Source organism: Lampetra planeri, unplaced genomic scaffold (genome assembly GCF_965212315.1).
Source record: "Lampetra planeri unplaced genomic scaffold, kcLamPlan1.2.h2 scaffold_500, whole genome shotgun sequence".
Classification (NCBI taxonomy): Eukaryota; Metazoa; Chordata; class Hyperoartia; order Petromyzontiformes; family Petromyzontidae; genus Lampetra; species Lampetra planeri.
Genome location: NW_027615323.1, coordinates 32,855 through 48,325, shown reverse-complemented (window position 1 = coordinate 48,325; position 15,471 = coordinate 32,855). Strand labels below are relative to the sequence as shown.

The 15,471-nt window shown below is 43.2% G+C and overlaps 1 protein-coding gene across 1 annotated transcript; it reads left to right on the top strand.

Moving 5' to 3' along the window:
• The first annotated feature begins 495 nt into the window (after window positions 1-495).
• Window positions 496-12,552, top strand: LIMK1 (LIM domain kinase 1). The gene is made up of 15 exons (XM_078623897.1): window positions 496-558; window positions 3,237-3,257; window positions 4,824-4,933; window positions 5,445-5,660; window positions 6,286-6,391; window positions 6,599-6,810; window positions 6,925-7,111; window positions 7,265-7,351; window positions 9,137-9,268; window positions 9,349-9,408; window positions 9,696-9,761; window positions 10,082-10,250; window positions 10,343-10,398; window positions 11,308-11,465; window positions 12,384-12,552. Exons 1-15 carry the CDS (start codon window positions 496-498, stop codon window positions 12,550-12,552), a joined length of 1,812 nt encoding a protein of 603 aa, XP_078480023.1.
• The last annotated feature ends 2,919 nt before the right edge of the window (window positions 12,553-15,471 follow it).

Sequence of the window (15,471 nt, the reverse complement as noted above, 5' to 3'; positions counted from 1 at the left end):
ATACGTTTAAAATGTAGCACTTAATGATGTATGTAATAATAATAATAATAATAATAATAATAATAATATGATAATAGTAATGCTGCTGCTGCTGCTGATGATAATAATAATACATTCATTGCTGTGAAATGGGATTGCAGAACTGAGGGGAGGAAGGATGAGAGAGGAGGAATGTGCTGAAGACACCAGGGGGTGGGGGGTTTAAAAGCCGGCCGGCGCGCGTGTGCAGTAGTGGGCGGTGTCAAACAGGAAACGATGAGGTCATAGTGAAAGTGCGAGAGGAAGAAGCCGGTTGGGAGGGGGAGAGCGAGCGAGGAGGGCTGACATTGATTCAGAGATGAGCTCAGCTGCAGAGGCGTGGGCTCCTCTCCCTGTCGCTCTCCTCCCTCAGCGTCCAGTTTGACCGCTGCCAGTGTTTCGTTGTGACAGCGAGGGAATCGCCTGCCTCAGTAGAATGAACTAGAACAGAGCAGAGAGACGCCGGCTCCCGCTGACATGGTGGGAGACTTGTTTTACTGGAGCTTCTGCTGTCTCAGGCTGTGGAAAAGGGATAAGAAGGTGAGTGGACCAGTCCCAGAGGGGTGGAGATGGGTCGCCGGCTGCTGCTGCTGCAGGACCTCCTCCTTTCCGTCTTAAATCCTGTCAGGCGCTCTGTGTTGATGCTGCCGTCCGCTCAGGGTGTCATTTCAAACTGGGTCAGTGTATTTGTGCTTTGTAATTCCAGACTTCTCCTCCTTTCTCCAGCATTTTCTCCCCCTGTCTTTCATGTCATGAAAAACTGATGAGCCACGGCACGCTGGCTATTTTTAGAGAGCCGCTCTCTGTCTTTCTCTCTCTCACACACACACACACACACACACACGCACACAGATAAAAGTAGTGAGAATTCTTTGCAGTTGTCATGTCTACTGCCCCACATCACAGCACAGTGTCATTTTCCAGCCACAGTCTGCAGATGTGAGACTTGTTGAGATGAGTACGTTTGTGGCGCTGAGGCCCTTGTGTCCTCTGCTGTTGAAGCAGAAGGGTTTTTCCATCTCCAGCATCAATGAGCCCTTCTGTGGTCTCCACCAGGCCTCCAGTCTAATTATGTCCACCGTCTGACGCTGATCACTTTATTTGTGTGTGTGCATGTGCAAAAGCTGCAAACCATTGTCCAAAGTCTTCAAAACTAGTCAGTCCTTTTCCACCATATTGTTTCATTACCGTCAACGGCGAGGAGGGCAGAACACGCACCGTGTTCAAAGTTGTGGCTCCATGTCAGCAAATAAGGTGTGAGATGAACCATCACGCTTCAGATGATGATGTGGGGTGTTTGTCAGGGACACGTCCAGTTGGAGATCTGGTTGTGGATTGTAACAGCATAGAACTGAATCTGGTCGACCTCATGATGTAGAGGCCTTCTTTTCTTCAGTAAACAGATGGTGGTGTCTGTCAGGGATTATCTTGGATGATGTTGTTAATTTTGACAAGCAATGGGCCTGTGATGAGGAGCATCTTGATCACATTTGGTTTTGTCTTTTTGTGTGTGGACATATGCTGTTTCTGCTATTCCGAGCAGCATAAGGTCATTTTTAAATACTGGTGAACCACGCTGGCTCTGCGAGCTCACTCCCATATGGATTTTGTTTCTGAGTTTAGCCAGCGAAGGCGGCGCTGAGATAAGTTCATTACAACAAGCCTGAGGTTAACCAGCTCCAGATCGGCTGTTCAGGAGCACCTTCTGCAGTGTGGATATGAGATCATCGTTCCACATTTAGCTGAGTGAAGACAGAAGGTCTGACCAGTGTGTAGGGAGGTGATGAAACCAGCACGCATGCTGAGGTTTGGTGCTCAACAAGAGATGTTACTTTGACCAAATGAGGGTTATGTCATAATTACACATCTTTCCTTTCTTGTATTCATATATTTTTATTAAGTTATGTGTAACTAAAGTCACACTTTTTGTATGGCTGAAAGTCATTTACGTAAACAATTGTCAAGACCCCTAGTTTGTTCCCTCCATTTTATTAATGGCACAGTTGCTTTTTCAGCAACTGCTTTTTCTTGGTATATACTTACTTAAAAATATTTTTAGCATCAACATATACAATCCACAAAAAACTGTTTAGTGTTGGATCTCAGTACAATGACCTCAGCTGCCAACTAATTACTCTGTTAAGAGGTGCGATCAGTCAAACTGGCCAGTAAAAGTCGACGCGGGTGAGCGCTCACCAGAGCGAATCCATGACTTACTACCGCCATGTTTTTTTAGATGTTTAGTGTCACCATGAGCATTTAGCCGCCATAAATTCCTCCGAGCAGCTCTGCTCACATTCCACAGCCAACTTAAGGTCACACGTGTAAATCAGTTTCAACAAATAAACCTCCAGGAGACAGGAGATGCTTCGTTAGTGTGAGAGTGAACAACAAGAAAAAAAGAACGTATCAGCTCCCACTTAAAATAATAACCTATGTCCAATTTTCAAGTTTTCAGAAAAAAACTAAAGCGTGGATTTAGAGGAAAACAAGTAGACTTAGGCTGTTATTTTAGAAGGACACTAAGTGACATGTTGTGATGATAAATGGACTTTTCTTTTTCTTCCATATGTTCCAGCTATATGAGCTGCACTGACTTCCTGTCTGGATCTCACATTTCTTGGGAGGCATGAACAGAATGTCAAGGACATTTATATTATATATAATATACTTATATATATAATTACTCTATTTGTGGGTACCATGTGCTGACAACCAGTAACTAAGATTTACATAAAGAATACACACATGAATTGGTAGGTTTCTATTGGCTGGAACATCTCAAATTAAAGGAAATTAAAGTTGGAAACTGCTTGTCTGCGATGTCTCGAGCATATTGTGACCCGATTTCCTCTGGCAAACCGTTCGCCCTTCCCTCAGGGTGACATGTGCACACACGTCGGTTCGCTGCCACGAGGCTCCGCACACAGTCACACAATGGAGATGATCTAATGCACAGTGAGCTGAACACCCAACCTGGAAGTCACACACACACACTCACACACACACACACACAGTCCCTGTGTCGAGTGAGGATGAAATGTGGAAGCAGTGGTGCGTAGATCCATGTGATGTGTGTTCAGTGTGTCTTTTGAAAGCTGTTAGTCCCATTCTTTAATATCACAGTGGTAATGAATTTATTTCCAAACAGCCCAACATCTTGATTTACTTTAATTCATTGTCAACCCTTGAGGGTGAATTGGTTTCCTTGTGTGCAGGCAGCAGCTGCCGCCTGTCAGGTGTGTGTGTGTGTGTGTGTGTGTGTGTGTGTGTGTGTGTGTGTGTGTGTGTGTGTGTGTGTGTGTGTGTGTGTGTGTGTGTGTGTGTGTGTGTGTGTGTGTGTGTGTGTGTGTGTGTGTGTGTGTGTGTGTGATGGCTGCATGGCAAGCAAATGGCAGCCGTGGTGGTGTCAGACTGGGCAGAGCCCCACGCCCTTTTCATCTCCGTCCAGCTGTCCTCTCCTTCCTGTCTCTCCCATTTGTAGGGCACACACACACACACACCACCAGGGATGATTTGAGTGAGAAGTCCCCTTTCAGTCCCTCAGTTGTGTTTACATTTTAATCACCCAAGGCTTTGGAGAATAGATGTATCAGGACATGAAATCGGACTTGTCTCCCCCAGCCCTGCACAGCCAGGCAGACATGTTTTTCCCCCTGTGGTTGTCTCTGACTAAACCACAACAAACAAACATCTCCAGCTCCTATTTGACTGTTGTCTGTATATGAAATTGGGTCAGTTGAAAATTGTTTTCTGTTCAAAAACAACAGAGATGTTTCTCTGTTCCCCTTCCCGACAGCCGTGTGGTGGTATTTTCTGGGGTTTAGCTGGAAGGAGCTGTTCAGATGAATTACTTAAAAATACTTTAATTAATACGCATGTAGAGGTTCTTCCTCCCTGCAGCCTGAGGGCCCTCGCCTCTGCTGGTTGGTGCTTGCCGCTCTCCCAGGAGGACGGGCGGCACACATATGGCTGTAGATTTTATTGATTCTTTCATTTGCATATTCTGTCTTTTTGTGTCCCTTTACCCACTCAATCTCAGCGAGACAGTGCAGAAGAAGCTTCTCTTTGAGGTTTAATTTGACTTAACGTGTATTCTCCAGGTCGTATCTCACGTCAGTGTGAATTACATGTGCATGTGTCTCCTTTGTTCCGTCCGTCTTTATGCACGACCCCTCCTCGTTTTGGTTTACTGAATTAGAATTGCAGATCATTACAGTGGAGAGGTGCTGACAGCCCCCTAAAATTTTCAGCCACTCAAAGCATGAAATGAAACCACGAGCTCGGCCTCTGGGGCGCAAACAGCTGCGAACTGGACTCAAAAGAGGCTGCTTCAGCAGCTCATGTTTAATCATGTTGGCTATTTGAGCTGGGGGGTCATCTGCATCAATGGGCGCCACTTTACCTGAAGGAGTCGATGTCGATATGTGAGGACGGTGGCCACTTATCGATTCTTCAGCAGCCAAGGGCAGCGTACACGACGCAGTGACACTCTCCGTATCGTGTGATGTATCTTACTTCCTGTAGGGTTGCAGCACTCAGCGTCGGCCACTTTGATTCATTTGGTCATTTCCTGCTCTGTCTTGTGGCCATAACTCAATTCTCGTCCTTGTTTGCAAACTGCCCTCAGCTGTAGAGGAGATCTGGCAGCAGCAAACTCAATCTCCCAGCTTGTAACTCGGCAATGGCCTCGATGGCCAGACCTCGACCTACTTCTGACACCCAGTAATGAGCCTTGTGTGAACACCCAAACGCGGTCCAATGTTGGCTTAACTTTTGTTTTGTTTTTTTGTGCACTTTGGCAGGTCGCAGGGGAACAAAAGTATCACCCAGAATGCTTCACCTGTCTGAACTGCAGGACGTTCATTGGTGATGGAGACACATACGCTCTGGTGGAGAGATCCAAACTCTACTGGTGAGTCTTATTTTAGAAACATGCCATGGTAGCTACAGTGCATGTTGGACAAATGAACCTCACCGGATATTTTCTCTCTTGCCTGCCTTCACGACCCCTGATACAGTGTTTCAGCTGCAAATTGTTGTTGACTTTCAAAGCACGTGAAGCACGTTGCAGACCACAGACAGAGAGGGTTTTGTCCTCTGACAGGAAGTGGATGATGTTATTGAGAATGCTCCATGCTGGGCTGGACAATCAATCATTGGAGAAGCATCAATGCGATGATAATGTGTGGTGTCATGATTTAGTTTTGAATCAATCCTACTTCAATTCTCAGCATTTCTCATGGCCTGTTTTACATGAACAAAGAACAAAGAACCACACAGTTCTTTGTACGCATGTGATACCATAAAAAAATGTTGCAAATGCAAACTTATAAATCCCCATAAAATTTCACTGACTGATTTACACCATCACGAAGATTCTCGTTTTCTCTCCTTTCCCTCCTCCTCCTCCCTTCCCTGACCAGTGGTCACTGCTACTACCAGACCATCGTCACCCCAGTGTCGCTGCCGGACTCGCCATGCTCGCGGATCCCTCACACGGTCACACTTGTGTCAATCCCAGCGACTGCGGAAGGCAACAACGGACGCAGAGGGAGGGGCTTCTCTGTGGCCATCGACCAGCCTCTCAGCCCTCCGAATGGCTTCAGCCCAGAACATGGCCACACTGTCAGAGTGTCCCAGTGAGTCTATGTGTCTGTAAAAGACATGCCATCAGAAAGAAATCTAGGGCGAGGTCACTTCTTGTAAAGCCGTAAACCAGACGCATGTTTAAGTAAAGCAGCCCACCTGAAGGTTTGTAATGATCAAGTTCAGCTTGCGACCATTCAATACTTTTTAAAATCCGGTCCGCTGATATGTAAGAGGCTGATGTAGTAATGTAAAAAGTTGTGTCATCTGCATTCGTGTGATAGGAAACCACACCAAGTGTGATTAGCAGAGGTCCAAACATGGACCCTTGTGGAACTCTGCACATTGTTTGGAAATTAACAAATAAGAATCAGCACAAAGTGGTTCACAATAGAAAGTAGAACCTGATTGAGGCCGTATGAGGACAGATTGTGAGTCAGTGCAGAGGGTGATGTCATACAGAACCTTGGCTGTTAGATTGACAGTGGAGGACAGATTGATGTGTGAGATTCATTTCAGAAGGTGTGATAGAAGAGAAGGAAATTAAATTGCGCAGAAATGAAATACATTGTTATTCAAATTAACTTGGATTATATCCAAGGTGTGTATTCCACGGTGTGTTTGAAGAGTCCTTTCATTCCCTACAACTGCTTATCTGTGCTTTTATTTCTTGTCCAGGGTGGATGCAGACTGCATCAGTCCAGATGTGAAAAATTCTATTCATGTCGGGGACAGGATCCTGGAAATCAATGGGACGCCAATTCACAACGTTCCTTTGGATGAGGTATTCACCACACTGGTACCGAAGGAAAGACGAGGGAAATAAAAATGACAAACTTGGTCTATACAATACTGTATATAATGGAGCTGTTTTAATGAACAATAGTTGGAAGGAATTTCCTGCATTCCAGTCTCATTCCTTTCTTCCTACAGAAGCCTACGCAGCAGTTTGTCTCTGATCTAATTCTGTTCGGACTCTTTTCTGCCTCAGATTGACCTTCTGATCCAGGAGACGAGCCGGCTGCTGCAGCTCACCATTGAACACGACCCTCACACTCAGGGGCAGGAGGGAATTCCCTCAGAGGTCGAGGAGCAGGTGGACGGCCCCCTGTCGCCCCCTCTCTCTGAGGGCCCCAGCCCCATCCTGCCCATCACCCAGCCCCCAAACCCTGACATCAGCAACCTGAAATCCCGCATCATCACGTATGAAATTCATATTAAACGCTATGAGCTATTAGACTCAGTGTAACTGTCCTTTTACTGTTAAATCTAAAACATTGTTTGTCTTTCTTTCATTGTCTCTCCTTCTGACTCCAGGCGGAGCTACAGCATTGATAAGTCCCCAGGCTCCAGTAACGCTGCCTCCCCCATCTCACAGAGGAAGGACATCAATCGCTCAGAGTCGCTTCGTGTCGTCTCAAACCGGACGCATCGCATCTTTCGACCCTCTGACCTGATTCATGGAGAGGTGCTGGGAAAGGGCTGCTTCGGACAGGCCATCAAGGTGAGGGCAAGCATGTCAGCAGTTTTTAGTACTGCAGAGAGACAGTGTCATACTCACAGGGTCCACAAGAGGGCAAAAGAGGTTAAAAATTTCTTTCTCCTTGCTGACAATAAAAATGGCTGACTGGTTGATTTTCTGGAAACCTTGTGACAGGTGACCCACAGGGAGACGGGTGAGGTGATGGTGATGAAGGAGTTGATTCGCTTTGATGACGAGACACAGAGAACGTTCCTGAAAGAGGTGAATAGATAGTTGCTGTTCTTCCACCATCTTCATTTCATTCAACAGAATCACTCATTGATTCTGTTGATCTGTTGATTGGAATCAGTGAGTCTTCAGCTCAGGTCATAATCGTCCTATGATTAAAAGAGAGAGCTTGGACCTAAAGTGTCCCACCAGGAATAAACGTGCAGATAAATGTTTTATCAGAAAGTTGTGTGTTCATCACTTTTTTTTTTTAGTAGAACCTCTTTTGGTCCTATCATTTCTATTTTTGTATATAACACGCAAGGTAACAGTAAGGATGATTCTTTTTAATCCAATGGTTTGTGCTGCACATCACATTCATGGAACCGCTCACCATCACAGTGTTTGAAACAAATGTAAATGAACACTTGGACTAACTCAGAGCTCCTTTTACATCTCTTAGAAAATAGTTTCTGCTTTAACGTCAAGGAATCTGCTGAGAGATTCCAGGAATTGAACAACCACAGTTTGAATTGTGGTTAAAAATAGAATCTCTTCTGTTTACATGTTAAGCAAAAGTGAGAAAAAAGTGCTTATTGTTCTGGTTCAAATAAATCAAAGCAAAAACACAAAATGTACCACTGAAGTGGTACAAAGTGAGTATTAAAGTACAACCTTCTCTCTCAGCGTTGATGAATGAGCATATGAAGTGCCTTTGAACACAAGCAGTGTGGCTCACTCGACTCACTGGAGTTTGTCGAGGATGAATTACATTTAACAGCGTTGAATTGCTCCGGAGTTGGCGTCTGTTTGATGTCGGCATCATGGAATCACTCACATCCAGTTAACAGGCTGCTAATAGAGAAGTTTGAAGTGCTGGGAAATTGTTTCCACGTGGTTGCATGTGTGTGTGCCATGTCAAGTATTGTAATTACATTTCAAGAGACTTAGTAAGTGGTGTGAGAAAGACAACAGAGCCTGTAAAACAACCTCACCAACAAAATCTAAATGTTTACTACGGCTGCTGGCTGTTTGTGTGACGGTGGTCCGGGTCTGCCAGCGCAGCTGAAGTTCACTGTTCAACAGCCTCTGACGGCCACAGCTCACCCTGTATCACCGTTATATGTTTCTTTTTGGTCAGTATTGATAATTGTTGAGAAGTTATTGGCTGTTTTTTGATAAAAATAAAAAGAACAAGGTTGAATTTAATTACTTTTCTTTCGTCGGGAATCTATTTCTTGCAGTTTACACACAACTGTTCTTTGTTATACGAGTTTCCTCGTAGGTCTGTTTAGGAAAACAAAGTTTTAACCTCTTTAAGCAGCGATTCCCAAAGTGTAGGTCACAGCCCCCTGCTGGGCCTTGAAGGTAATGCAACGAGGTCCTTTTCCATTTTGAAATTGTTTTTATTTTATTGTTATATTTTTATAGGAAATAAACAATACATTTGATCCAGACAGCTTAAGAATTAACTGTTTGCATGTTATTTCTTATATTGGTTACCATACAAATTGTATGCAGATGAATTATTAATGTGCACATTGTTGACAAAGTACTACTGTTTATGAAGTAACATAAGAGGAAAAGATTCTTCTTCTTAATGTTTGATTGTTGATCAGAGTTGTAAGGTGGGCTTGTGAGAGGTTTCCAGTTTGTGAAGACTCATCAGTTGGGGAACCCTTGGTTTGAAGGAGCAACTGCTTTATGTCACTTGGGAAAACTAAAGCATTTAGTGCTGCACAAACACTGATATTCCATCGGTATTCATGAAAGGAGTCGTCATGAAACCTCTGCTGTCTGATCACGTGTGAAAATAAATGTCGGATGTCATTCCATCAGGTGAAAGTCATGCGCTGCCTGGATCACCCGAATGTGCTGAAGTTCATTGGAGTTCTCTACAAAGACAAGCGACTCAACTTCATCGCGGAGTACATCAAGGGTGGCACTTTGAGGGAAATCATCAAGAAAATGGTGAGAGGATTGTGTGAGGGTTCAACCGATTCAGTGTCAGGTGCTAGGACCACATGATGAGGGTTTACCTCTGCTCACAGGACAGCAGTTATCCCTGGAACCAGCGCGTCAGCTTCGCCAAAGACATCGCTGCTGGGATGGTGAGTTCAATGACAGTAGTTACAAGACTCAGCAGCGGAATACTGTCTCCCTCTAGTGGTCCTGCATGAGAGCTACAAGCCTTCTTTGGTCTAGTTTTCCATCCTGTGGAAATAGGAGCATGAATTCCTTCAGGCTTAGACCATGGGTACTTCACTTGTGACTGGATTATTTCAGTTGCAGCTTGTTGTGATAAAACAAGTCACAATGGTTGTTCTAGGCTTGTAGACGAACAATAAACCTTCTATTTGCTCGTTTGTTTTGATTGTTTTGTCTGCCTGTCATCCAGTCATACCTGCATTCCATGAACATAATCCACCGAGACCTCAACTCTCACAACTGTCTCGTCCGAGAGGTAAGAACTCATACACATACACGGAGTGTTTTCTTAGAGGCTCGAACACTGAGCGTTTGTCAGTCGCTGAGGTCATTTCAAATAAAAAAAACAAAGAGGAGCTTTGTCATCTTGAGCTGCAAAGCACTTCTTATGATATAAACTCCCAGCTTAACCTCCTCAGACAAAGAGAGTGTTGTGATTTCATCATATTTGAGGCAAAGCTGTATGATGTAGAAACACAAAGACAAATTACAGGATTGGTACTGTGTCACTCTCTCAGTATGTACAGTGTGTTTACAGCAACTTTACTGTAACATGTTTGGGTTTTTTATCTGTAGAACAACACGGTGGTGGTCGCAGACTTCGGGCTGGCTCGGCTCATGGTTGATGACAAGCACGAGCAGAAGTTGCCACATGGTAAACTACCAGGACTGAAGAAGCCCGACCGCAGGAAGAGATACACCGTGGTGGGAAACCCCTACTGGATGGCTCCTGAAATGATTCACGGTAACAACTTGCATGACGAATCCGATGAGAAACGACTGAAAGGAAAGCTGCAGTATGAATCTGGAACGAGTTTCTGTCTGTGTCATCGTCAGGGAAGAGTTACGATGAGAGAGTAGACATCTTCTCCTTTGGCATCATGCTCTGCGAGGTGAGTTCCACTGTTTGCATCAGTACAGATCCAGTTTAGTTTGGGTTTGTAAAACACACTTTGGATTTACTTGAATAGTTGTTACTGTTATTGCAGTATTGCAGTATTAAAACAATCAAATCCGTCTTTTGTATGAAATCTCCCCACTCACACACACGCACACATTTAATTATTATTATTTATGTTTTTACCTGAAAGTAATTTAACAGCTATGATTTAGGCTTATTTGGCAAATTTGATCATCTTCAGCATCTTAGCGCTATACAAAACAATCTTCAGTCAATTTGTCTTGAGACAGTCTCAAATGTTGCAAATAGTGCAGTACTCTTACTACCTAAATATCAGCAGAATACATTTCTGTATTTACCATTCCAGCTTGTAGAAGGTGCTGTTGCAGGAAAAAGCTACATGATGTTTTAACAACAGAAGCATCCAAAGTATAAAAGTTTACAATGGTTGTAAACAAATGTTTTGTCAAACAGCATTTTGTCATCTTGTATTTAAATGTGCTTTTCCAACACGACTTCATGTCAAAAGTGTCGGTGAGCTCCACATATGGTAAGTCTAGTCCATATGTTGGATGAAATGCGTTACCTTTGCTAGCTGATGATCTAAAGTGTTGAAGGATTTGGGTGCGGCCAAACACCATCCACATAATTAGAGCTCAACATTTTAGTTCAAAGCCAAATGTGACTTTCCAGATGAACACCATTAGACAGAGAACGGTGCAGGGATTAGAGAGTGCAGAGGCAAAGCCGTCTTCATGTGGTTACTGACAGGCAGGCCAACGGTGCTGGTGGAATGCGAGGAACGAACAGCTTCCGTATGGAGGCTTTGCTGGGTTTCAACATATTGGTTCTGTTGCTGAAGGGCAGGATCTCTCACACTTGTTTGTCTTGCTCTCCTCAGATCATTGGCAGGGTCAACGCAGACCCAGACTACCTCCCCAGGGCAGTGGACTTTGGCCTGAACGTGTCTGGCTTCCTGGAGCACTACTGTCCCCCTGATTGCCCCCCTGCTTTTTTTCCCATCGCTGCTGTCTGCTGTGACCTTGATGCCGACAAACGGTCAGACATCTGAAAGCAACACACACAACAACACAACACAACAACAACACATCTAAAGTTGATGTGAATGTTTAATGTAAAGGGACAGTTCACCCAAAATCACACGTTGCATCTCTCTCTTCAAGTTTCAGGCAGCTCCACCCCGGTTTAGTGCCTCACATTCAATGGCACGAGACATTAAATGTCTAAACAGACTTATTATGTGTACATAATATATGTGAAAAAGCTTAGCAACCCTCCTTGACATCTCATTTGCTTTTATTACCTCTGCCAAGGAGGTTATTTTTTGCCGGCGTTTGTTTTTGAGTTATTTTGCTGACAGACAGTTACCAACGGATTTTATTGAAATTTTCAGGAAATGCTGATAATGGAACATATGATGAAATGTTGGTAGTGTTCTGGAACCATCTGGATCCAGGAATTTCTGGAAGGATTCTTTGTGAGAAAAGTCTGAACTAGTCAAAGATAAGCTCTATCTCCCAAGATAGCAAGTGGGTATAAAATCTGACCACAATAAATACAATAAAGTATTCAGTAGTTCTGGAGCTTTATCTAGAAGAAATCCACCATTAGTAAAATTATGAATTTTGTCGAAAATAACATAACAATAATCATAATATTGAACAAACAATGATATCTCTGTATTTCCTAATGATAAGGGTATGTTTTCTTGGTCAAGGAATCTATTAATGTAGATAAAATAAGGTTAGGTATTTTAATATAATAATATCTGGTGTAAATCAAACATTGGGTGAAAATCTGTTGGAATTATTGGTGGAAATTAGCTGCTTGTGTGTACTCTCTGAGTGGTTTTCTAGTTTAGTTTGGGGTCACCTGTCTTTTTTTCGTGTGTGTGTGAGAAGTGATTGACTGACTGACCTGAGTCTGAACATTGACTTTTCCTTTTTCCATCTGTAGCCCTGCTTTCTCAAAACTGGAAGAGTGGCTGGAGAACCTGAAGATGCATTTGGACATGGGGTTGCCCCTTGTGTCTGAAGTCGGCCAGCTGCACACGGCCTTCTGGGAGAGCAACAGCGGCTCGCGCTCTGAGAACGGCCTGCACGTCCACCCCGAGCAGCCCGAGTAAGGCTGAGCAGGACAGGAGTGGGACGTCCGAGTCGAGCCTACAAGTGTCAGCGGGGGGCGGGGCACCGCCCGCTGCCTGCATCGAGTGCTGGTGTGGTTGCCGTTTGCTTTTGGTGCTGTTACCGTGCAGGTGCGGCGGGCGCTAGCTGGCTCAGGCCAAACAAGTAGACTCAGGGGGAAAAGACGTACACCAAGTCAGATCATGAGACATCAACTTCGATAGCTTGATTCTGCTGCACACGAAGCTAACGTGGAGCGTGTCATATGCAATCAGACCCAACAGTCACATCATAACTCTCCAATCATGTCGATTTACTCCTCCAGGAGTCGTACTATTCTAGAACACTTACTGTGCTCACTGGAACGTGGATATTTCTGTGGATAAAGTAGTCCCAAATAACAAAGGCATAAATCAAGTCTTCAGCCTCCTAAGTTCAGAACCCTCTGACCTCCTTTAGTCTTCTACTACTACACGACCCGCTTGTGTCTCTGGCGCTGTCCCTCTCCCCCATTATTGCGTAGCACTGATTTCACTGTGAGGTACGTTGTCTTTCAGTTTAAAGAGCATTCACACACTAGTGTACATAGCTGACAACATTGTAAATGTTTTAAATACTGTAAATGTACAGACATATTTTATAGAAGTATGCAGCATTGCCATATTTTTATTGGCTGACCAATTGAAATTAAGGAAAGTTTGACTGCCGTTGATGGGACGCAGCTGTTTTTTTTTGGGGGTGGGGGGGGGTGTTCACCATTAAGGCAGAATGGAGGCTTTAAGCTTCTGAGATGAGCTTCACTTTGGTCCACTAAACATCTGTTACATGAGAAATGTTTCTCTGGGGTAAACTAAATCTTAATCCTGGATTATTTAAACCCATCAGTTTGTTGGAGGTTAATACTCCCTTCAACAAGTATTAACTGATAAATCATCGATCACTCTCGCTCCGTGCAGTGGCTCAGGTGTGGGAAAAGTGGCACCAGACGTCTGTCTGTCCTCTTTAGGATGGTTCACTGTTTGTTTACGTAGAAATGGTCTCTGTAAATATCACTGTATAAATATACATATATACGTATACGTGTCTGTCTTGACATCTCTGTGTGCATTGCATATAATTATGCGCTGACACTCCTCTTTTCCACTGTCAAATTTCTCTCTTGCACTTTCTAACATCAATCTCTTGTCTATAATCCTTTTTTTCTAATTTCCTGTTGTTGCCACAAGTGCATGATGTACTAGCTAGCTTTTCAACACAGCTATTGTCTGATTGTGATTTTAAAAATTCTACAAAAAATGAATGAAAGGCAAAAAAGTGAACACCGAAAGCCAGACTGATTAACAAATGAGAAAAACACAGCATCTGTTTTTTTATATATATATAACCACTGAAATCTTTTTGTACAGATGTGAGTACTTTAATTTGCACTATATTACCAAACGGCCGGTGTAAGCCATGTTTTATTGATTTCCTCTCTTGGGCTACTTGTGATAAGGAAATTCTGATGTCAGTTCAGGTTGATAATATGAATGCAAGACCCTGATAGAGCCTTTCAACTATAACAATGGGTTCTGGGAAGTTCATCCTCTTGATATCTAACTGGACAAATTTAGGATTTGTGAGATGTTTCGTTGTTCAGGTTGACGTTTGGGCCGAAGCCTGTTGGAGCAGTTAAAGTGATGTTTACTGTTTTTGTATTGAAGTAAAAAAAAAAAGATCTTAAACAAAAAAAAAGTCATGTCAAACGTGATATACAGTTTTGCGGTCCAGGAGGATGTGACGTCCCAGCTGTGCCTACAGACTGGTCCTCTGTAAATGATGGTCTGTGTTTCATGTGTGACGCCCACAGAGGCCACAGCGGCTGATGGTCGTTCTCAAAATACAGCACTTAAACTGGTCTGTCTCACCTCTAGTTGTACTTCTTTGGCTCAGGGCCATAACTTTGCGGGCGTTTAATTCACAATCCAGCTAATTCTGCAGCTTTTCAGGACAGTGTTTTCCAACAGAGACTCAAAGAGCATGTGACCTATGATATTATTGCCTGATCCACAAAGCGAGCCCCTCCTGGTTGATGTTTGTCTGTGGGCATTTACTGTACATGAGTGGCTTTGACACATTTCTGCCCGTCGGATGTGTCTGTGAGGATGTTGTGATGATCAATGAGAATGTTACCGCAGCACTTCTTTGCAAAGGATCGATACCTCTGATCAATGCTGTGCCTTTGTTGTAAGCTAGCCTTGCCAACGACTTGAAAACGTGAACTGATTTCCTTTTTTAATAAGTGCAAGCCTGATTCAAGTGGATTGAATATCATTGCTGATACTATTTGTATGAGATTTCATCTTGTTCTGTACCATATTTATATTTTCCAGGTCTTCATTGTCACTTTTAATATTATAGTTCCTGTTTTGTCTTATTTAATTTTTTTTTCCATTTCTTTCTTTTTTTTTTTTTTTTACACAAGCTGTGAAAACAATTCTGCACTTTAATCTATGAACATGAACATTTAGAAGCTGAGAAGACGACAATTTTGTTTTGGGGTTTTTTCCCTTTTTGTCACGGCTGAAAATAAAACTGTTGCTCCTTAAACAAACCAAATTTGTTGTCAGTGTGGGTTCATTGTCTTATATTTCATGCATTTGAGAAAAAGTTGTTCCCAAAGCCGCAGCATTCTCATACAACAAAGTGTGTTAGCCTTGAAATTTTGTGAACAATACCTCATTAAGATCATAGTAAGAGTTCAGCAGTTTAGTAATTTTGTGAATTTGAATTCACTAAAGGTATAAAAACTCAGCACCAGATGTCACTAACTCATTGTCTGTCTGAGGATCTGATATATAGAATTAAAATGTGGGAGTGACAGGAAAATGCATACAATAAAACACAAATACAAATGGTGCAAATCGTACTCTGTTTGTTCA